Source organism: Sus scrofa, chromosome 1 (assembly GCF_000003025.6).
Source record: "Sus scrofa isolate TJ Tabasco breed Duroc chromosome 1, Sscrofa11.1, whole genome shotgun sequence".
NCBI lineage: Eukaryota > Metazoa > Chordata > Mammalia > Artiodactyla > Suidae > Sus > Sus scrofa.
In genome coordinates, this window is record NC_010443.5 from 32,602,438 (window position 1) to 32,626,630 (window position 24,193).

A 24,193-nucleotide genomic window follows, 5' to 3' on the forward strand; every position below is an offset into this window, starting at 1 on the left:
CAACCGTTGTGGCTGATAATCGCACTTGAAGACATTCTTTCTGAAAATGAGATCTCCTGGTTAGTAGGGCAGAAAAGAGCACATCTTCGCCTACCTGCCCGGTGTGCCATTGGAAGGCAGTGAGCCTTCACATGAACCATGTGGTGCTTTAGACTGTAGTCAAAGTCGAGGCAGGTCCTTTCTCATAGTTCATTCTGTTTTGTTTTCAATTTTGTCGTTACTTTTCATCAAGCTAAAGTTTCTATGTCAGTGTATGCCAGGGTTGACACATAAGTCATTTGAGACCATGATAATTTGAAGCTTACCACAATTCAGGGAGCCATTATGCTAGCATATTCTTCATAGATTTATATATATATATATATAGATCTCTCTCTATATATAGATTTATATATAGAGAGATCTCTATAGAGATATATATGATATTTGAAGGAAAGTGTATATATATGAATATAGATATATTTGAAGGAAGGTGTTTTTCTTTTGTATCTTTTGTTTTAATTATTTGCTTTTACTCCTTTCTTTTGTGCATGAGTGTGTTTGAATATATTTTTTTGCTGTTATTTTTGAAGGCTCCATTAAGCACTTTTACTTTATTACCTCTAGAATTTATGTTTCCCTTCCTTTTCACCTCAGCCACCAGTGGTAAAAACAGAGATGGTAACAATTTCTGATGCCTCACAAAGGACAGAAATCTCCACCAAGGAAGTCCCTATTGTCCAAACTGAGACCAAAACCATCACATATGAATCTCCACAGGTACAAAAGCTCTACATGTGGGCTGTTTGCCTTCCTTCCTGCTTAGTCTGTGTCTGTTTTCGTTCTGTCTTCTCCTAGTTTGCATTTCTGAGTCCGACATACCTTTTTATATCTGCATTTAATAACTGTACTTTAGCAGCATAACTTGCAATGGCTTCTTAGATCGAGACTTGAGAGCTGCAATCAAATTGATGACCCAGTAAATATAGGGGGAAGTGTATACGTGATTTTTTTAGGTCAGACAGTACCGATCTTGTTATTATAAGTCATTCTGGCTTGATATATCCAGGAATGTTTATGTACACTTGAGAAACAGATCATCTTACAAAATTTATTGAATCTGATGTAATTTGTGGATTCATAGAATTTAGGCTTTTATCCCTCCCGTAACTCCATGAAGACAGAACCTGTTAATTCACTCGTGCTTGCAGTACACACGCTCGCGCGCACACATCTGTGCTTCTCCTTCACACAGGGTTATTTTCTGAAAATGTACGTCGCCATTTTTATGTAAAATGTTATACTAGGCATCTAAATAATTCAGACTTGTATGTTAGACGTTACTGTTCAGACATTGATTCTGTAATGATTTGAAATATGCATGAAGATGTTTAAACTTAAGGGTAACAAATAAAGGGGGAAAGTCATCGTCATTTCAAAATAGAACCATTGTAGAAAATTGGACAACTCTCTTCTCAACTGAGAAATTCAGTGCTCCAGTAGAATTGTACCGTAATGGAGGATGGCAGATTATTGTCCTCTCGAAATATTTTTGTAGAGGTTTAATGCATTTATATGTGAAACATTCCTTAAAATTATTTTAGACATGCTCTCCATAAATGTGCATAGATCCCACATAAGCACAAATAGATTTCTTACGAATGGGGGTGCTGGGAGGGCATGTACTCCTGTTTCTGTTGTGCTTGTAAAGAAATACAGGTGCATGACCCAAGTTCAAGAGATTTCCTCCTAACTTACAGGAGGAAAGGCTCTGGACCTTCCGGCTATTTCCTTCTGTCTCTGTCAGGAAACAGGAGACAGATATGTTTGGTGGTCTGAACATAAACTCTCAGGCTATTAATGTGCTTCGTTATGTCCCCTGGTAAACTCTAGAACTTTTTAGTGTCAAAGCAAAGATGTTAAACCCCATTTAGACATATGCATAAGATTTATATGTGTTGTATGTATATACACATATACATATGAGAGTGTGTGCGTGTATGCACATATGTGCATACATACTGAAATATATGTGGCCCTGTATACACAAAAACTTACCGGAACAATGTCGTTTAAAAGAAAAAAAATCTACAGCTAAGCAGGTAGCCAAATCACTCAAACTTAGTCTGTCGCAGTCAGGTTCTATTGCTTGTAATCTGAGAAAATGTTTATTTTTACCCACCTGTGCTCTAAACAACTGCAGCAAACTCAGGTTCTGATCACTGTGGAAACTTCTCTGGCTGGTTCTCTAGTTTCTTTTTCTGGCTTCTGCATGTGGCCCTCAGTCAGATGCTGTCATGACTGCCCTGTAGATCTCAGCCCCCACCTTCTACTTCCATTCCGGCTTTTTTCTCTCTCCACCCGGGTTCGCTTCTCCATGCGCATTTAGTCCTTGCCTTGACTCTGCTTGAATGCCAGCCGGACGTTCGGAGGACAGCCACAAACGTTCAGAGGACGGGCAGCGAGCATCTTCTGCCAACTGCGTAGATTTTAAAAGATGCATATTCGATGGGGAGGGGTCTTCTCTGACAACCTAACGGAAGTTAAGCATGACTTTGTATCTTCCCCCCACCTCTCCAAAGATTGACGGCGGGGCTGGTGGTGACTCGGGCACGTTACTGACTGCACAAACCATCACATCTGAGTCCGTGTCAACAACGACAACCACACACATCACCAAGGTAAAGCAATCCAGGGAATGTACATGGCCAGCAGGATCTTCTCTGAATTGTTTCTGTGTTCCTGTTCAAACTTCAGAGCATTACACACAGTGCTAGTGAACTAAAAATGCCTCGGTATATAAGGTATCCAAGAAATTGGGCTCCACTGACATTTGTATTTAAACCAAATAGCAAATTTGTAAAGTACAAGGGGGTAAAAATGTGTTCTGACTAGCTATGCCTAAAAGACAGGAGCAGGAAGAATTTAATACAAGTGGAAGCGTAGGTTTGTTACGTACAAGTGAGTGAAAACAGCCATTCAAAGTTTTCACCAAGTTCGAATGATCTAAATGTCTCCATCGCTTCCAGACACTACTATATTGATTGGGGGCATTTTTCCAGGTCCTCCTCTAAATGTTTATCACCAGGTGACTAGTGAGTCTCAGTGTGGTCTCTGCATGAACATTAGCCGTCTCATCTGGGGACTTGTTAGACGTGGGCATGCCATGCCCCCCCCCCCAGATGTGCTGAAACCCTGGGAGTGTGTCAGGTGCCCTCCAGGTGATGCTGGGGCGCACTGTGGTCATCACATTTCTAACCCAGCGTTACCTTCCAGTCTTACCTCCCTGCTTCTACTTCTCACACTGGGTTAGTGTTTGATGGTCTCAGATGTATCCTGTGTGCCCTCCTCATTCCATATTTCAACAAACAACTTTGGTTAGTTAAAAAAATGCCCCATAGGAGTTCCGTCGTGGCTCAGCAGTAACAAACCCGACTAGCATCCATGAGGATGCGTGTTCGATCTCTGGCCTCGCTCAGTGGTTTAAGAATCTGACATTGCGTTGAGCTGCGGTGTAGGTTGTAGATGCGGCTCAGATGTGGTGTTGCTGTGGCTGTGCTGTAGGTCCATAGCTACAGCTCCAATTCAGGCCCTAGCCTGGGAACGTCCATATGCTGCAGGTGTGGCCCTAAAAAAACACGAAAATCAAACAAAAGCCCCATAAACGCAAGGGTGTATTGGTGTTCATTTTCAAACCCAACCAGGAGTTCCCGTGATAATGAACCCATTTATTATCCATGAGGACTTGGGTTCTATCTCTGGCCTCACTCAGTGGGTCAAGCAACCAGCGTTGCTGTGAGCTGTGGTGTAGGTCACAGATATGGCTCAGATCCTGCGTTGCTATGGCTGTTGCAGCATAGGTCAGCAACTGTGGCTCCAACTCGACCCCTAGCCTGGGAACTTCTGTTTGGGTGTAGCCCTAAAAAAATTGAACTAAATAAAATAAATGAAATAAAAATAAAATAAAATAAAACCTATCCAGTTAAGACCTAATGATCTTAGTGACCAGCCTTGTTTCTTCCAGTAAAGTGTACTCGCTGTGACCAAGTGTAAATTTATCAGTGCCGTAGAGGTTGGACATGGGCTTTTTCCCATCTGGTATTTGATCATTCTTTAGAATGTCACAGCCTTAGGACCTTTCAGCCTCTGTCATGCCCCAGGCTGTCCCCTCTCTCCAAGCCAATAACTCTGTGTGGCAGGTCACCCTGCCCCCCAGGACCCCTCACAACCTTGTTCAATCATGTTCCATGGCCACATGCACAGCCACGTGCACAATCAAATCAGACGTTGAACAGAAATCTTTATATCACCCTCATCCATCCTGCATAGCTTAAACCAAATCCAAATCCCCCCTTTTTTATTTTTATACTAAACCAAATGGACAAAATTACCAAATGGATTTCTTTGATACCCGTCGAGCTGTCAGAACTATATCATCAAGCAAATTCCTAAACCTAAACCAGACGCCTAAATTATTGGAATTCCTCCTAAACTCTACCAAACAACTATTTCTTCTTTGATCTCTTCTTTTAAAAATTGGCCAATTGGGAGTGAAGAAACTCAGGAAATTGTAGCAGATTATTCTAGTGAAACTGTTTGGATTAAATTGCATCTGTCCCATCTTAATCTCGCCTGAATCCTGACAAGTTAGTTTTTTTGATGTATTTTTTTAAATGATTTTGATTTTTTCCCGTTATAGTTGGTTTACAGCGTTCTGTCCATTTGCTTCCTCGTAAGTTAGTTTTTAAGGTTGCTTTCAGTTGAGGAGTACTTATGAATGATGCTGCAGCTTGAACGGCAGGATTTCCTATCGATCTTAAAAATAACTTTCTAGAACATCAGTCTTCCCTGCTCGGTGTGCATTGCCTGATGATGATCAGAAGGTCTAGGTGTGCTCCATCTGTTTCCTCTGGTAAACATGCTTTAGTAATTGCTGGCCCCCTCTTTTTCTTTATGACCTTTAGACTGTAAAAGGTGGGATATCTGAAACAAGAATTGAGAAGCGCATCGTGATCACAGGAGATGCAGATATTGACCATGACCAGGTAAAGTCCTGCGGTTCTGGTTCTGAAATTGACCCATATATATTTTCTAGGTTTTGCATCTGTCGTCATGTCGCATTCCTGTGTCAAAGCCCTTCTCCCAGCACCTCCTGGATGAATTTACCTCCTTAGCTTGGCATAAAGACACCTCACAGCCTGGATACAACCTGTCCTTTCAGCCTTCCTGGCCCTGAATTAGCATAAAAACATGGGTTGCTTTTCATTTCCCGCTGGCTTGACATGCACCTTTGGGTCAAAATAATCAAGAGTGTTTTTGGCAACCATCAGGCATTCATGTGGGCCTGATTTAGAGGCAAGTCATCTGTTACTACAAAATTAATGACACTTTAATGACTTTGGCTTCCAAAGTATAAGAAAAGCTGCTAAGTTTGACTTATGCCTGCTTTTAAGAACTTAGCAAGTTTTGTTAGTAGCTTTGGAAAAGTTGGGCTATTTAGCTAGTGAGAGGTGGGAGAAGGTAATCTAAGGTCTCTTAAAAAGTGAAAAGTTACGTGTGTTCAGAAAAAATTTTTTAAAGAATTGTGCTTCCATTTAATGTTAATTTGAACAGAGCACCTGTCTTTAAAAAACGGATGATGGAATGGAACTGCTGTAGACTTTGAGAGTAGCTTTGATTTTAGACTGTGGTCCCAAGTGATGAGAATTTTTTGTTATTTTCTGAGTGATCTTAACTCAACTTCAAAGGCTGTTATCCTTTTATAATAACTTGTAAAAAAAAGAAACAGAAATGTTTAATTGGCCATCCCAGCCGAGGAGTAGAATAAATGATAGTTACCTAGCTTTGAATACAATGTTGGACTTAGGAAAGAGCGTTTGAGAAAACAGAATTTCTCATTTAAGAAAGGCTTGCTAGTGAGTTCTCTTGTGGGGCAGTGAGTTAAGAATCCAGCATTGTCCTTGCAGTGGCCCAGGTTGCTGCTGTGGTGCGGGTCAGATCGCAGGCCCAGGAACTTCCACATGCTGTGGGCATGGCTAAATAAAAAAAAACTATCATATGTGGAGTTCCCACTGTGGGGTAGTGGGTTAAAGGATCCAGTGTTGCTGCAGCTGCCACCTAAGTTGCAACTGTGGCTTATATTCAGTCCCAGACCCAGAAACTTACATATGCTGCCAGTGCAGCCATAAAAATAAAAATTAAAAAGAAAGAAAGTCTTGCTATATGTGACCAAAGAGAAATAGATTTGTATTTTTTTAATTCCTTGAGAGTTATTAGAGGTTGAAGGGTTGTCCTGACTGAATGTTGACTTAGTAGTGGAGATTCCGAGTCGGTGACTAGTCCTCGTGCCTGTTTACCCCTGGAAATGACTTGGCTATGTGGAAACCAAGCCGCTAGCTTCCCATGCAGTGGATTTATTTTACATCTCTTCACTGGGACAATTGAGGTCCTCTGACCTTAAGTTGAAGCAAACTGTGTTCTTTATTTTTTTGCTTTTCAGGTATATAGTTTTTTTTTTCCCCCCACTGTACAGCAAGGGGATCAGGTTATCCTTACATGTATACATTACAATTACATTTTTTCCCCCACCCTTTCTTCTGTTGCAACATGAGTATCTAGACAAAGTTCTCAATGCTACTCAGCAGGATCTTCTTGTAAATCTATTCTAAGTTGTGTCTGATAAGCCCAAGCTCCCGATCCCTCCCACTCCCTCCCCCTCCCATCAGGCAGCCACAAGTCTCTTCTCCAAGTCCATGATTTTCTTTTCTGAGGAGATGTTCATTTGTGCTGGATATTAGATTCCAGTTATAAGTGATATCATGTGGTATTTGTCTTTGGCTTTCTGACTCATTTCACTCAGTATGAGATTCTCTAGTTCCATCCATGTTGCTGCAGATGGCATTATGTCATCCTTTTTTATGGCTGAGTAGTATTCCATTGTGTATATATACCACCTCTTCCGAATCCAATCATCTGTCGATGGACATTTGGGTTATTTCCATGTCCTGGCTATTGTGAATAGTGCTGCAATGAACATGCAGGCGCATGTGTCTCTTTTAAAGTAGAGTTTTGTCCGGATAGATGCCCAAGAGTGGGATTGTGGGGTCATATGGAAGTTCTATGTATAGATTTCTAAGGTATCTCCAGACTGTTCTCCATAGTGGCTGTACCAGTTTACATTCCCACCAGCAGTGCAGGAGGGTTCCCTTTTCTCCACAGCCCCTCCAGCACTTGTTATTTGTGGACTTATTAATGATGGCCATTCTGACTGGTGTGAGGTAGTATCTCATGGTAGTTTTGATTTGCATTTCTCTTATACTCAGCGATGTTGAGCATTTTTTCATGTGTTTGCTGGCCATCTGTATATCTTCTTTGGAGAAATGTCTATTCAGGTCTTAGCAAACTCTATTCTTACTCTTTTTGTCTTTGGGACTCTCGCTAAGCAAGCGTTTACTGAATTCCTGCAGTGCACTGGGCAGGCGCCCACATTCTGTGGCCTGATGGAAAGTGAAAAGCTTGCAGTCTTTGTTTCTTCTGTCCTCCCACTGAACTAGACCCTTTCAGGCTTGCAAATGGCATTTTTTTCACTTGAGGGATTATTCTCAGGTTTTATTTTATGTGGGTTCTTTTGTCCTATTTTACTTGAAAACTCAAATCTAGATAGTACTGCAAATATTAAAACCACAGTACGTTCCCAAATAACACATATTCCTAACTGTTACATCAGAAATAAATCATGAGGCTGCAGCTTTAGCTGGTACTGTGGGGGTGCACACCTTGTTTGTATGATGTCATGCTCCGCCCATTTTATTTTTTAATTTTCATTATAGTTAATTGCTTCGGCCCATTCTAAAGGTGAGATCAGATGAAGAGAATATATTTACCTTTTTCATAACGTTTTCATGTTTATTTATAAGATAGCCTAAACTTCTTTGAGTAAATGTAATTGTGGCTTCTGGTGTGCTTGTCCTCAGAAGCTCACGCTGAGTTTGCTTTCCCCTTAAAGCCTGGGAATGAGATGATGGAACTCTTTAAAAGTGAAGGGGGGCAGGGAGTTCCCTTCATGGCTCAGCGGTTAAAGAACCTGACTAGGATCCATGAGAATGCGGATTTGATCCGTGGGTTAAGGATCCGGTGTTGCCGTGAGCTGTGGTGTAGGTGGCAGACTCAGCTCGGATCTGGTGTTGCTGTGGCTGTGGTGTAGGCCGGCAGCTGTAGCTCGGATTGGACCCCTAGCCTGGAACCTCCATATGTCATGGGTGTGGCCCTAAAAAGCAGAAAAAAGCAAAGAAAAAGAAGGGAAGTCACTGATGAAAATCATGCATTGACGTTAATGTCATTGACCCCTTTTTTGGTTCCTTGCCTACATTAAAAGAATTTTAATAGTGGAAGGAAATCCTTCATCTGAGCAATCTAGAACAAAGGGGGATCTCTTCTGTTTTGGAAAAGGCGCGCTTCCGTAGAAACGGGCTTTGCAGTTTCTGCACCCAGTGCTGGGGACAGCTCCTTACCAGGGAGGAAGGACATGGAGGAATGTATTTCTTTCTAATAAGACAGCCTCTCGATTTGAAATATGGTAGTTTTCTCACCATCTTTATTGTTGCCATAATAAATTAACATTTTCCCAAATTTAATTACACATACCAATGTTATGGCAGGAAAGGAACTAAGGGCAAACGAATTTCAAATGCGTTTGAAGATGGTAATAGCAATTTTCGGTTTTCCCTACTTTTCTGCTAATTAAAGCATGTTTCACACATACTCCCTTGCCCTGGGGTATCATCTTTGTTTCCTCTTTAACAAATGCACTGGCTTAATGTAGGCAGATCTTTGTAATGAACATTGTCAGAGTATCTGAGAGGTTGTCTGCAGCCACATTGGCTCCCACCAGAGCTGTCCTTTCTTAGACTGGATCCAACAAACCAACCTGGAGTCAACCGTATTGATGGCTCCAACTTCCCCTTCCCTCCCTGCACACACACTGACTCCCTACCCCTCTGCCGTGCTTGGTACTCCCTTCCCCATTCGCATTATTGCTGTCAGTTCAGGGCAGCACTTTCTGACCTGCCCAGAGAGCCGATCCCTGCTCTTCTCCCCACTCCCCTCCTGCTCCCCAGGCTGTCTTGTGCTGCTGCTCAAATTGAAGCCAGGTCTCTCCTGTCTGAGTTCTCTCTTGCCCTGACACGGGGGTCACCCAGAGTTCGTTCCCTGGTAGAGTGTTAAGCACCTTCAGGTGTCATCCGAGGTTCTGCGAAAACATTTTTTTTGGCATAAAGATAAGGTTTTGGTGGCTTTATCCTTCTTTGTGGAAGGAGTCTCAGGGTTTTTGCTCTGTAACTTTCCAGCTGACAGAGACTTTGCTGCATGCAAACAAGAAATGCAGTTGTCCCCTAAGGCAGGTGACCGAGCAATAGGAAAATTGTTCTGCTCTTGTCAAATGCGTATTTTTCTTAGGAGATACAGCGCTCTCTATCCTGGTAGAACTTCTTTTTTGTGTTAGAGTTCTGTCCTAGATTGTTGTTCTGTGCAGTTTTCTCTTACTTTCTCCCCAAGACCTCTTTCAACATCTTTCCCTCAGAGATATAGGATCTTTCCACTTTGCCAGAATCCTTGCATACAGTTTACTTTCTAAAGAAAACTTGAGAAACTGAAGAAACCTGTCTGCTTTCTCACAGCCTAGTCCTTTCTCACCCTCAAAGGGCAGCCTGGGTCCTTCTTCTGCCCAGCAGCCCACTGGTAGGATGGCCTTGAGAAAGGCCCCTTCACCTTTGTGCCTTCAGTGTTTTCACCTGTAAAATAGGGAGCTGGATTGAATTATCTAAAGATGAATCTCTTTCCCTTCATTAGCTTTACTGATTGTGGTCATCGTTGCTTGCAGTTTTCATTGTTCTATGTCCTAGAAATTAATAGATACTTTTCCTGCAGCATTCCTCAAGCAATTACAGAGAGCCCAAGAGGGCAGAGATGAGCAGGGCCTGGTCCTGCACTGTGGGGTTTGAGCCAACCAGGTAGTTGCAGGTACCACGCGAATGTGGAGTGTGGAGGGCAGACGCCAGGCTCCATGATTTACAGCATTCCTTCAATCCATACAGCAAACTTCACATCATCTTTACAGTCTTAGCGTTAGTCTAGGGTTACAGGTGAGGATACTAAGGTTAGAGATGTGTTTTCTCCATGTCTTGCTGTGAGCGACAGGCTGGGTGGGATTCAGGGCCAGTGTGTTGCTCTTACATGCATCCTTATTTGGAAATGGACTGGAGAAGTGGGCAATCTGGGGAAACTAGAAGCATTCTCTAAAGCGAACAAGAAGCCCGTTTCAAATCTTTCTGCTTCCTCAAATAAAGCATTGAAACCATCCTGGCTGTAGGGGGCTGCCAGGTGATGGGTCCGCTTGTGTGTTGCCTTCCCAGGAAGGGAGCCTCTTCCTCCGCTCACGGTCTCTGCTGTCTCTGACCCTGCAGGCACTGGCCCAGGCCATCAGGGAAGCCAGGGAGCAGCACCCTGACATGTCAGTCACGCGGGTGGTGGTGCACAAAGAAACCGAGTTGGAGGAGGGGGATGAGTAAGGTAAGAGCCTTGTCGTCCTGGGCCTTGCTTTATGACTGTTCTGTGTTCCCGCACCTGTCCAGGGATGTGAAATCCACATGTGTGTCAGTGCCGGTCTGCTGCAGTCCGTATAATCTTTCTGACTTTATTATCCCCAGGTTCGTCTGCTTAGGTGACCTGCATGTAATTAATTTTAAATTCTGTTGACCAGTGGGCGTCATATGGTATTAATAACCGCCATGTATTGAGATCTGCTAATAACATTTATGTGTTACTTTACTGTTTGCAAAATACATTAGTGTAAGTTATCTCAATGTTCACAATGACCCTTTGAGGAAGATGCTATTGCCTTCCTTTAGATGAGGGATTTTTGTTGCAGGGGCACAAAGTGGGGGGGATGAGTTAAATCTTTTAAACCTAGACACTAAGAATTGTATATCAGGAGTTCCCGTTGTGGTTCAGTGGGTTAAGAACCCGAAGAGAATCCATGAGGATATGGGTTCAGTGCCTGGCCTCACTCAGTGGGTTAAGGATCTGGTGTTGCCGGGAGCTCTGGTGTAGGTTGCAGACATGGCTTGGATCTGGTGTGGTTGTAGCTGTGGCGTAAGCCAGACCCTAGCTTGGGAACTTTCATATGTCACAGGTGTGGCCCTAAAAAAGAAAAAAAAGAAAAAAAAAAATACATCAGAGAAGAAAGCGTGAAGGGATTGCTTTGAACTTTTTTTTTTTTATAATTTTTTTTTATTTTCCCACTGTACAGCAAGGGGGTCAAGTTATCCTTACATGTATACATTACAATTACATTCTTTCCCCCACCCTTTCTTCTGTTGCAGCATGAGTATCTAGACAAAGTTCTCAATGCTACTCAGCAGGATCTCCTTGTAAATCTATTCTAAGTTGTGTCTGATAAGCCCAAGCTCCCGATCCCTCCCACTCCCATCAGGCGGCCACAAGTCTCTTTTCCAAGTCCATGATTTTCTTTTCTGAGGAGATGTTCATTTGTGCTGGATATTAGATTCCAGTTATAAGTGATATCATGTGGTATTTGTCTTTGTCTTTCTGGCTCATTTCACTCAGTATGAGATTCTCTAGTTCCATCCATGTTGCTGCAAATGGCATTATGTCATCCTTTTTTATGGCTGAGTAGTATTCCATTGTGTATATATACCACATCTTCCGAATCCAATCATCTGTCGATGGACATTTGGGTTATTTCCATGTCCTGGCTATTGTGAACTTATATACACAAATTTAAAATGTGAACCAAACCAACAACAAAAAAACAGGTAAGTGATGATGAAGTTCAGTATGCCTGGCAGAGAAAAAATTAATATCCTAAATATATTAAGAACTCTTATGTGTCATCAGAAAATGTAAATGCTTAAGTAGAAAAAATGAGCAGAGGATTTAGCAAGTAAATCATGTAGAAACTAAGTGAATTTCTTAGTTTCTAAGAAATATGTTCAGCCTCACTGTTGCTTAAATCAATACAAATGAAAATTTTACTTCTAAATCTGGCTTTAAAAAGTTTATGTGTTTAGCCAGGGTTGGAGAGGTTGTAGGAGGAAAAATATACTTATGCTGCTGTGTAAATTAGTAATATTTCATGGAGGAAAATTTGGCAAAAATCTACATTAAACATAGTTTATTTATTTTTTAACTCAGTGAATTTTATTGTATTTATGGTTGTACAGTGATCCTCTCAACCCAGTTTTACAGCATTTCCATCCCAAACCCCCAACCTGTCTCCTTTGGAAACCATAAGTTTTTCAAAGTCTGTGAGTCAGTATCTGTTCTGCAAAGAACTTCATTATATCCTTTTTTTAGATTCCACATGTAAGCGATAGCATATGATGTTGGTGTCTCACTGTCTGACTAACTTCACTTAGTATGATAATTTCTAGGTCCATCCATGTTGCTGCAAATGCCATTAGTTCTTTCCCTTTTATGGCTGAGTAATATTCCATCGTGTATGTGTACCACATCTTCTTTATCCATTCCTCTGTCGATGGACATTTAGGTCGCTTCCTTGTCTTGGTTATTGTATATAGTGCTGCAGTGAACATTGGAGTACATGTGTCTTCGAGTCATGGTTTTCTCTGGATAGATGCCCAGGCGTGGGACCTGCTGGATCAAATGGTAATTCTATTTTTAGCCTTTTGAGGAATCTCCATACTGTTTTCCACAGTGGTTGCACCAAATTACAATTCCACCAACAGTGTAATAGGGTTCCCTTTTCTCCACACCCTCTCTTTATATTATTTATAGAATTTTTGATGATGGTTATTCTGGCCAGTATAAGGTGGTACCTCATAGTAGTTTTGATTTGCACTTCTCTGCTAATTAGTGATGTTGAACATGTTTTCATCTGTTTTTTGGCCATCTGAATGTTTTCTTTAGAGAATTTTCTGTTTAGATCTTCTGACCGTTTTTGGATGGGTTTTTTTTTTTTTTTTTGGTATTTAGCTGCAGGGGTGTTTATAAATTTTGGAGATTAATCGCTTGTCAGTTGCTTCATTCACAAATATTTTCTCCCATTCTGTGGGTTGTCTCATTTTGTTTAGGGTTTCCTTTGCTGTGCAGAAACTTTTAAGTTTAATTAGGTCCCGTTTAATTTTTGTTTTTTTATTGTCATTACTCTAGGAGGTGGATCTGAGAAGATATTGCTGTGGTTTATGTCAGAGAGTGTTTGGCCTAAGTTTTCCTTTAAGAGTTTTATACTACCTGGTCTTAAATTCAGGTCTTTAATCCATTTTGAATTTATTTTTGTGTATGGTGTTAGGGAGTATTGTAATTTCATTCTTTTACATGTTGTTGTCCAGTTTTCCCAGCACCACTTACTGAAAGGACTGTGTTTTTCTCCATTGTATATTCTTGCCTCCTTTTTCATAGATTAGTTGACTATAGGTGCTTGTGTTTAATTCTGGGCTTTCTATCCTGTTCCACTGATCTATATTTCTGTTACTGTGCCAGTATCATACAGTTTTGATGACCGTAGCTTTGTAGTATAGTCTGAAGTCAGGGAGCCTGATTTCTCCAGCTCTGTTTTTCTTTCTCAGAATGGCTTTGGCTATTCTGGGTCTTTTGTGCCTCCAAACAAATATTTTGTTCTAGTTTGGTGAAAAATGTCCTTGGTAAATTTGATAGGAATTGCATTGAATCTGTAGATTGCCTTGGGTATTATAGTCATTTTGATTCATATTGATTCTTCCAATCAAGAGCATGGTATGTCTTTCTATCTGTTTGTGTCATTTTTGATTTCTTTCATCAGCATCTTATAGTTTTCAGAGTACAGGTCTTTTGTCTCTTTAGGTAGGTTTATTCCTAAGTATTTTATTCTTTTTGATGCAATAGTAAATGGCATTGTTTCCTTAATTTCTCTTTCTGATCTTTCATTGTTAGCATATGGAAATGCAGTTGACTTCTGTGTATTAATTTTGTTTCCTGCAACTTTACCAAATTCATTGATGAGCTCTAACAGTTTTCTGGTAGCATCTTTAGGATTTTTCTAGTATCATGTCATCTGCAAATAGTGGTAGTTTTACTTCTTCCTTTCCAATTTGGAATCCTTTTATTTCTTGTGTCTAGAACTTCCAAAATGATGTCAAATAGTAGTGGTGACAGTGGACATCCTTGGCTTGTTCCTGATCTTAGCAGGCATTCTTTCAGCTTTTCACCATTAAGAAAGATGTTGGCTGTGGGTTTGTCATATATGGTCTTTATTATGTTGAGGTAGGTTTCCTTTATGCCCACTTTCTGGAGGGTTTTTAAACAGAAGTGGCTGTTGGATTTTGTCCATGACTTTTTCTGCATCTATTGAGAGGGTCATATGCTTTTTATTCTTCAGTTTGTTAATGTGGTTTATCACACTGATTGATTTGCAGATATTAAAAAAATCCTTGCATCCTGGAATATATCCCACTTGACTATGGTGTTCAATCCTTTTAATGGATTGTTGGATTTGGTTTGCTAGTATTTCATTGAGGATTTTTGCATCTATGTTCATCAGAGATACTGGCCTGTAGTTTTCTTTTTTTTTGTGGTATCTTTGTCAGGTTTTGGTATCAGAGTGATGGTGGCCTCATAGAATGAGTTTGATAGTTTGCAGTCTCTTTGGTTGAAAGTTGTTTAGCAGTTGGTTATAATTTTGTTGCTTTTATGAGAGAAGGTGCTCCAGACCTTCTACTCCACCATCTTAATCCCATCTCCTTAGTGTTGCCTTTTATGGATCAATCCTTAAAGTATCAGAATTTTTTTCTGTGTGATTAGAAAGCGATTTATTTGTTTCCTCTGTAAGTTGCCAGTGTCCCAGCCCTGTTTATTAAGGAGTCTATCCTTGCCCCCTCTAGTCTACGGGTCAGATACCAAGTTACACATGTGGGTGTGTTTCCGGGCACACTCGTTCCCATCAGTCCGTGTGCCCATCCCTGCTCCAGTGCCGTACTGCCTTAATTACTGTAGCTTTAAAATAAGAATCACCAGTTGTGTTCTTTTTCTTCAGAAGTATCTTAGCCATTCTGGGCTCCTTCTGTTCCATATAAATTTTTGAATCAGATTGTTAGGTTCTAAGATAAACCCTATCACATTTTAATTGGAGTTGCATCTGCTCTGTAACTCGGTATGGTGAGTTATACCTTTATGACATTATTGTCTTTTCCACAAATGTAAAATACCTCTCCGTTTACATAGCTCTCCTTTAATGTTTTTCAATACAGCTGAATAATATGTTACCAAAGGAAGGTTTCATAGATCTTTTGTAGCTGTTGCTGGTAAAGGGAGATACCGTTTATTTGTCAATATTGGTCTTATATCTAGCCACCTTACTCTATATTTGAGATGCTGTTTTCAACACAGGATGTTCAGAGGGCCTACAGGCAGAAATCATTTAAAAGTTTAACACAAGCAAATATATTTTTACCTCAGACTTGGTGTGTTACATGCAAGTCTAGATACATTTGGAAAGTACATTTTCATTCATTGAAAAAGACTTAACAAGTGCCAGTGTGCTGAGGGCTTAGGTGTGTGGATTCAGATTGTCTGCTTGTAGGCAACACAGTCATGACCCCCTTCCTCAGGAAGGATCCACTCCAGGAGGAGAGGTGTAAATATCAACCAACAAAATGTCATTGCAAATCTGATGAGTACTCTGGAGGAAACAATGAGAGAACAAAATTGGGAGCTTTGAACCATTAACCTGCTACTTGAGAAACAAAGTTTGAGTTGCTATCTGAAGGATGAGCAGGAGCCACCTCAGTGTCTCAGTGTCATTTTATCACCTCCACTCTCACCGCCCAAGCTTGTTCTTGAGGATTTTTCTCTGCTGATGACTGTTGGGGCTGGGGACGAAGTGTCTCTACTGCTTCAGCTGCTCTCTGGCTTCCCTGCTGGAGTCCCAGGGGCAGCAGGTGGGTGGCGGCCAAGAGCGGGATGGGAATGGTACCCAACATCAGACGAGAAGAGAGAGCTATTTGCCGTCTGTCTGCTCTGTCTCCCTTTTCAGGTGGGACAAGGTCTCCTCCTGTTGTGACCTGACCTGTTTCTTTGAGGTAGCTCGAAGCTTTTGATCAAGCATTGAAAGTAGGGGGAAGGGGAGCACACAGAAAGATGGGCAAAGAACAGCCTGTCCTTGAGGACTGAACCTGCTGCTTCCCCCAGCAGCTGTGTGGCAGGGGAGCTAAATGCAGCTCCTGAGAAAAAAACACATGCTTCAGGGGAGCACTTCCCTAATTCTTTGTAGCCCTTTAATGCCCTCATAAGGGCAGCCCCCTCCTGCCTATTAATGCTAAATGCATATTAACGAGCCCTCTAGTGGACACAAGTGTTACTGACCTTGCCAGCATTAGAATGGCCCATCCTGCAAAGGAGGGAGAAGAGCCCATCTCACTGGGGTCGGGGTGGGGGTGGTGTCTGTGTAGTCTCATAGAGAATAAACCCCGGGAGAGGGGCTTGCGACTCTGCTTCAGCCAAAATCATTACCTCTCTGAACCCAGACTTCATGTGAGCCTCTCAGACCCCTGATGTTGGATAAAAAGGTGAAGGAACCTCCTTTTCATCTGAAAGCATCGAGCAGTCTACGGCCATACCACCATGAACACGCCTGATCTCGTCTGAAAGCATCGAGCAGCCAAAGGATGAAATGATGGAGGAGCAGCCTCTCATCTTTTCACTCAATTTATTCTTTTTTGTTGTTCATTTGATAAATATTATGGAATGCTCATTAGGAATCATCTCCTGTTTTACTATAAAGATTCCAAATCAAGTAAGGTCTGTACTCAGACACTGAAGCAGTGGTGGCAGAATAGAGCCCTGAGTTTTGTGATAGGTCCTGGACTGAGTTTGGTGGGAAGAAAAGGTCAAGATTGCTAAATTGGGATGAGGCATCAGATGGCTTCTCACCTGAGCATCACATGAGTGGGAGTTAGGTCAGCAAAGGAAGGTGTGGAAGGGGCGCTTCTGGCAGGATCTGGCACTGTGACCCCAACCCTCCTGGAACAGTGCAACATCAGGTGCACCTGGCTTGCAGGAAGCTTGTAGGGGAGTGATGGGAAGTGAAGGCAGCCGAGGGGCAGAGACCCAATGACAGAGTGTCTTAGAAACCAAGCCAGGGGCTGAAACTCATCCTGAGAAGCTGTGGTTTACGCCTTTTATTTGAGAGACAGTAAGGAGATGGTTTGTGACTTGCTGATTGTTTGCATGAGGATATGGAAGTTAGTGAGCTGGGAGGGTGGAGGAGCAGGGGAAATCCCAGATAACGCCCAGGTTTCTGGCCGGGGCAGATGGGGCGATGACAGTACCTGTAACATCAGGCATAGAGTTTCATTTTTCTCATGTCGTATGCACTAGGGCCAGTCCTCTCAGTTTAGGTATCTTAAAGCAAAAGTGCATTTTTTGTTGTTCTGTTGCACTCTAAGAGACCACCTGTCATGGAATTATAGTGGACGTTTGGAAGTAAGTGTATAAGGCTCTGTCTTACACCTGCACACACATGACATGGTTAACTGGAAATTTACCAGCTAGTCTGAGTGTTAAGAGGAAGTGTAACATGGCAGATTTACTGCATTCAAATCTGCTTCATAGATGTGCAGTGTGGGCAGGTTATTTCCTTTCCCCATGCCTCAGTTCTCTCATCTGTAAACTAAGGATGATAGAATTTACAGAAGGGTTTTGTTAGGCAGGTTACAAGGATTTTTTGGTAACATAGAAGGTCAGCCAGCCATGAGCCAGCCCGTTTTGCTCTTAAGAATCAAGTGAAAATTGAGAGTTTTCTACCCTGGGGATGTTGAGGTTGAGATGCTCGTGAAATGTCTCCGTGGAGCAGTCTGGAAAGTAGCCAAGAGCTTGGAGAGAGTGCACAGCAGACTTCGGAGCACAAGGTGGAGATTTGAAGTTCACCTGGACATGTCATCTACTGAGGAAGCTTTGCTCTGAGTGATGCTGCCCAGGGCCAGGTCACAGAGTGAAGGCCTGGGGAGCAGAGAACCTGAAGAGGAGGAGTCAGAAGTCAGGAAGGTAGGAAGAAAAGAGGAAAGGTGCACAAAAACTGCAGGAAGCTAACTCCAAGAAGGAGAGCGCAATCACTCATTAAATATAGCAAAGAAGTCGGATGCATGTGTCCTTTGGAATTGTTGGCAACCTGGGGCTCTTGCAGTCTCTAGTGGGAAGGGGGCCTGTCCCAGGTGGAGGAAACAGGATTTTCCTGGGGAGTGTTTTCAAGAAGCAGAAAACATAGTAATTGGGCCTTTTGTTTTTCTCTCCATCTTGCCTGCCTCTATCTGAGAAGACAGGGAGTGTTACATTAGGTCTGGCAGAGCCACCAGAGCTAGTGCAGTGATGACTAAAGCCCATCATCCCTTTGAGCCTGTGAGATAGACCCTGAGTTCAGTCCCCAACCCACAATAGATGACTCTCGGTTAGTGGCATTGCTTCCTGTGTTCGGGTGCGTCCATGAACACCAGTTTCTAAACAAGCTAATGGTGTGTTCAGACGAACATTTCAAAGTCAGGACGATGTTCGTAGTCTCAGAATGAACTTGCAAAGCTATCCAGGGAATTGGCATTAGCTGTCTGACTGCTTGACAGGAGCAAAGGAGAACATTGGCTGAACGGATCTTTAGCTTATCACCAGCTCCTCATTTACTGCTGGCATCTCCCTGCCTTGAAAGAGAAGCACCAGCCTGTAGGCTTCCAGATGAATCTTTTCAGTTTAGAAGCCAGGGGTATTTCAGGCATATCAATTTCAGTTCCATTGCATTTTTATTGTATTTGCCTACCTGTACTAGTCTCATACCTAAAATTAGCATTTTATTACAGTTTAGTTTATGATGTAGCTTAATCAAACCTAAAGTGAAGCCTTCTACATAGAAATGAAAAGCCATTTTGGATTTAGTGAGTTTTAGGCTCTGCCAGTTTTCACTCTGGAATACTGTGGAATGTTCTGTTTAACATTTATAAATCTGGCAGGTGCTATCATATATTTGAACCACACAGTGGAAGAGGCGCTAGGTGCCCCTGCTGATGTGCCTATGTTAGCACCTGCCAGTCACTAATTTCCCAGGGTTTGCTCTGGGACAAAATTACTGTTGACTATTGTTTTTACAAATGAAGCTGTACATATTTTTTTTTCTTGCAATAAAAAAAACAGAGGTGGTTATAATTTTTTTAAAGTGAGAGATGGTAGAAAATGTACATCACCCGTAATTCCTCTGCTCCTAGAGATAATCCCTTTTCACAGCCTATGCATGTGAACACATACTCAGACACACTCACACACTTGTTCTCACACCTCTATTTATGTAGACGGGTCCTGTTGATTCTGTCATGTATCCAGCTTTTTTCTCCACCTCACAGCACACTGTAGAAAACTTTGCTTCTGATCATCTTGTCATTTTTCAGCAGCCATTGAATGGATGCAGGATGGTTTACTTGACCCCGGTTAATGGGTGTTTAGCTTATTCCTCAGTTTTCACAAGTAAACTCAGAGCTGCAAAGATTATACTTGTGTGTACACTTGGGGGCTCTAATTTCATTGTTTCTCTAGGACAGGTATTTTTAAAAATTAGAGGGAGTTCCCGTCATAGCTCAGTGGTTAGCGAATCTGACCAGGAACCATGAGGTTGTGGGTTTGATCCCTGGCCTTGCTCAGAGGGTTAAGGATCTGGTGCTGCCATGAGCTGTGGTGTAGGTCGCAGATCCCACATTGCTGTGGTGTAGGCTTGGCAGCTACAGCTCTGATTGGACCCCTAGCCTGGGAACCTCCATATACCACGGGTACGGCCCTAGAAAAGGCAAAAAGATTAAAAAAAAAAAAAAAAAGATTAGAGTTGGAGTGCCACCAAAGGTTTCTGTTTGACCTTTTGCTCGCCTTGGAGTTTTACAGAGTTAGACCCCCACTCACAGAGCACACGCATTTCCGCCACCGTCACCAACACTAAAGATTATAAGACATTTAAAAAATCTTTGCCATTCTAGTGAGGGAAGAACATTTGTCCTCTAGCCCCTTCCTTTTTTTAATTGTGAGGAAAAACCTTTTTTTGTTGGTTTTTGTTTTGTTTTGTCTTTTTAGGGCCGCACCTCCGGCATATGGAGGTTCCTAGGCTAGGGGTCCAATCAGAGCTGCTGCTGCCCGCCTATACCAGACCAGGTCTGAGCCACATCTGCAACCTACACCACAACTCAAGGCAACACCAGATCCTTAACCCACTGAACAAGGCCAAGGATCGAACTCGAGTCCTCATGGATACTGAGCGATGATGGGAACTCAGGAAAGAACATTTTTTAATCGTTACTGTTTTCCATTGCTAGTGAGGTCAAAATACACGTATCTACACATACATATATACATACCCACAAACACAATTTGCATTCCTTTGAATTGCCATTTGTGCCCTTTGTCCATTTAGTGGTCAGGTGTTTATCCTTTTTTATCTCTTCCAGAGTTAAGGTTATTGGTCTCCTTAGTCACAAATGCTGCAGATTTTCTCCCATTTGTCATTATTATTGTGAATTTAAAATGGCACCAAAAAGAAGGGGAAAGGGCAAGACAAGACTGACAAATTGGAGACATGGGGGCCATACCCAGACTTTGGGGCTTTTTTGGCCCAGATAGTATGTTACAGAATTTAATTCTGAATGCTTAAAATGGGAAGCTTATCCAGCGGTTCTGGAAACATCCGAGGCTGTGATAGCACTGAGCCTGCTTTCTCTCCCTTGGCTCAGTGGGTGCTGCTGCTTTAGGGGAGGGAGAGGTTTCCAAGTCATCAGCACCTCTTCCTTCTCCTGTCTTCACGATGAGGTCCTGGTACCCAGGTCTCCCTACTTACACATCACGCACCCAGCCTCTGGGCAGTGTGAAGGCTGTTGATCATGGCTTTATTATATCCTAATGCAGGGTGTACTTCAGAGTGTGGAAATTAAAGGAATGTTTAATTTAAAACTGCATTTAGAGCATCTTCTCTTCCCCCCACCGTTTTTACACAGAAGCGGAATCCTAGAGATAAAAGTAATTTGCCATAGGTCACTTCTATGCACGAATCATAAAATACCATCCATATGTAGTAGAGTATATCATAGTACAGTTTCATTTGTTTTAAGAACTTATCTAATGTTCGTTATTCCAGATACTGTTTTTTACCTAGTAATTTTAAATTGACCTATAAATTTGTGGGTGGATTAGGAGAACATTTTTCTGTGGAAATGAATTAATAAGTCTGTGTGTATGTTTTTAAGCTACTCCTGTGCTCACGAGGATTATATTCCAAGGACATGTTGGCCCTATATTTATTTAAGTTTCATGCATCAAAATAGTTTAGCACTAGAGCAAGTGGGCCTCTAGTCCTGTTCTGTCCAGTATGGTAGCCATTAAGCATTTGAAATGTGGCTATTCCAAACTGAGATGTCCTGTAAGTATAAAACAGCTTACTAGATGCTGAAGAGGTAAGAAAAAATGTTAACTAATAATAAGAGAGGGAGTTGGGTCTAGAGATGAATTCTTTTGAGCCCCACAAACCTTCCTTTTTAAGGAAAATACAAAACAAAACACTAAGTGATAAAGTTCCAAGGTGTTTTTCTAAAAGATAAGAGTTTCATTACTGTGTGTGTGTGTGTGTTTTTAAGCACAACTTTTATTTTAGGCTACAGAGAAATTTTTCTCATCTCTACTTAGGAACCTAGGATTGGCAAAGGCTTAGCTAGAATAAAGTATATTGAATGTAATCTTACTGCAGTCCCTTTGTTATTTAAAAGAAGCTTTAAGATTTTGTGCAGTGCTTTCAGATCAAGTTCTCACAAGATGTGAATTTAGCAGAGTGAGTGAACCAGAAGACCTTCCTCTAGCTTTTGGGCCAAACACAAAGTGCACTGAGAAGTCTTTGTGAGAGCGTCACAGGTTTGGGAGAACCAGTTTTGTTTTTGTGGGTTTTTTTGCTTGTTTGTTTGTTTGTTTTAAGATCTAAGAGTCCTCCTAGGATATTGCAGAAGTAGTTATTCACCAAAAAAAAAAAGACCAGAAAAATGAACCTGAAAATTTCCCACTTAAATCAGCAGATGGAACTAATGGTAAAGATGAGCAGCAGTGCTTTGTTCCTGGAGATAAAATACAATTCTGCTCATTCCCCCCCCACCCCCCCCAAGGCCCTGCTCTTCCATCTTGCCTTGCAGATCCCTAATACTTCATCCGTGGGTTCATCAATGTGTATTTGTGAACACACCATGTTCAACTTTGGTAGTTGCAAGAAAGGATAAATGCATAGGAACCAGGTGTGCAAATAACGTAGGGGAAAAAAAATAGTATTTTAAGAGAAGCTTATATAAAGGCCTATAAAAGTTGACAGGAGAAAATGTTTCTGATTGGCAGAGATTCAGAGAAGATCAGAAACTGTTTCTGATTCAGAGAAGATCTCCCCCACAAAAAGACAGAAAGAAAGCTTCTGTGTGCAGACTGCGAGGAGAATTTGAACACACGGGGTCAGGCAGAGAGGAAAGAGCATGAAGGAAAACCACGGGATGGACATTAGGAAGGGCAAATCCTACCTTGTGGCCGGTGTTGAGTTCCCAGCACGGCTGGGAAGATTTGTCAAAGGTGAATTGCAAAGGGAGCTACACTCCATGTTAGGCTTTAACTCCTTAGTTAGGTTTTGCTCTGTAGGTCATCTGCATGGGATATCTCATTGTGGGAAGAACATTTTAAAACTATCCCTCAGTAAGATGTGTAGTGTGTAGAATTGACTGAAAGGCAGCTAGGTTGAATGAAATACCCTATAAGGAAACCATTATACTGATTCAGGAAATTATTATTATTATTATCATTACTATTATTTTTGTCTTTTTTAGGGCCCCATCTGCGGCATATGGAGGTTCCCAGGCTAGGGGTCTAATCAGAGCTGTAGCCACCAGCCTACGCCAGACCAACAGCAACGCCAGATCTGAGCCGTGTCTGCAACCTAACCCACTGAGCAAGACCAGGGATCGAACCCGCAACCTCATGGTTCCTAGTCAGATTTGTTTCTGCTGCACCACGGCGGGAACTCCTGATTCAGGCAATTATTAATAGGGAAACTGAACTGGGCATCTCTGTCTTTAAGAGTAGAATTGAATTGGATTTGTAAGCAAACCCAGAAATGAAATATCACATGTGAAAATCCATAAAAATATTATTAGCTAACATATAGCTTTAAAGAAAGACCATTTAATCAGCCTGCTGGAATCACTGACAGCTCTCCCTTTCCTTAACTTTCCCTAATTGACTGAAAAGCTGAAAGAGCTTCAGCATTCTAGCATGAGAGGGAAAGAAGATGCTCTTCCTAAAACCTCCTCTTTAGGAGAAACAGCTGCAGCCATGAGAGGCTGAAACAAGCTTTTTTTGTTTGTTTTTGAACAAATAGAAATCCGGGGGAAATCTCCTGAAAGTGAAAATATTTAATTGACTTATGGCATTACCGTTGTGTTGCAGCAGAAATGAATCCGACTAGGAACTGTGAGATTGCAGGTTCGATTCCTGGCCTCGCTCAGTGGGTTAAGGATCTGGCGTTGCCATGAGCTGTGGTGTAGGTCGCAGACGAGGCTCAGATCCTGCGTTGCTGTGGCCGTGATGTAGGCTGGCAGCTACAGCTCTGATCAGACCCCTAGCCTAGGAACCTCCATATGCCGTAGGTGTGGCCCTGGAAAAGACAAAAAAAAAAAAAAAAAAAAAAGATTAGTGGTCAACACTGATCTAGCTAAAGAAAGGAGCCTCTAAGTATTGGAAAGCTATCAAATTCCTGGTGGCCAAAACACATTTTCCAATATTATAATTTTCACACAAAAAGCTTGAATTTCATCATTGGCAGCAAGTTCTGTCAATTGTTTTCCTTGAAGTGACAGGCTCATCTCATTTTCAAGAAAATGCCTGCCAGATATCCAAATTGAGCAACATAGTTTGTCAGTAATTCTCTCAAGTAAAGAAGGTGTTTAATGAAAACAGCATCTTTAACTCACAATTCAAACATTCATACAGATCCGCTTTCCTCCTAGACATCCACTGTGCTTCTGTATGCAGCAGGAATGTCTTATGCGTACTTCCTGTTCATCACACAGAATATTAAAAAGATGTACTCCAGGGTGGAGACGTAAGGAAATTAATATTTGTTTCTGTTTCATCAAGGCTTGTTGGCTTTCTGGTAAAGAATTCAGTGACT

At 41.8% G+C, this 24,193-nt stretch overlaps 1 protein-coding gene across 40 annotated transcripts in view; it reads left to right on the forward strand.

Annotated features, from left to right (window-relative positions):
* The window catches only part of EPB41L2 (erythrocyte membrane protein band 4.1 like 2), a 212,434-nt gene that overhangs the window by 184,228 nt on the left and 4,013 nt on the right, over positions 1 to 24,193 (forward strand). For 36 of the 40 annotated variants that reach the window (XM_021088293.1, XM_021088255.1, XM_021088313.1 and 33 more), the window contains 4 exons: positions 637 to 759; positions 2,562 to 2,660; positions 4,944 to 5,024; positions 10,440 to 10,545. The exons of 1 other annotated variant lie outside the window; for it this stretch is intronic. In XM_021088293.1, coding sequence (XP_020943952.1) covers positions 637 to 759; positions 2,562 to 2,660; positions 4,944 to 5,024; positions 10,440 to 10,544 — 408 coding nt within the window. In that variant the 3' untranslated portion in view covers position 10,545. The remainder of the gene's footprint in view (positions 1 to 636; positions 760 to 2,561; positions 2,661 to 4,943; positions 5,025 to 10,439; positions 10,546 to 24,193) is intronic. 3 more of the 40 variants (XM_021088130.1, XM_021088230.1, XM_021088324.1) reach the window with 2 other exon arrangements.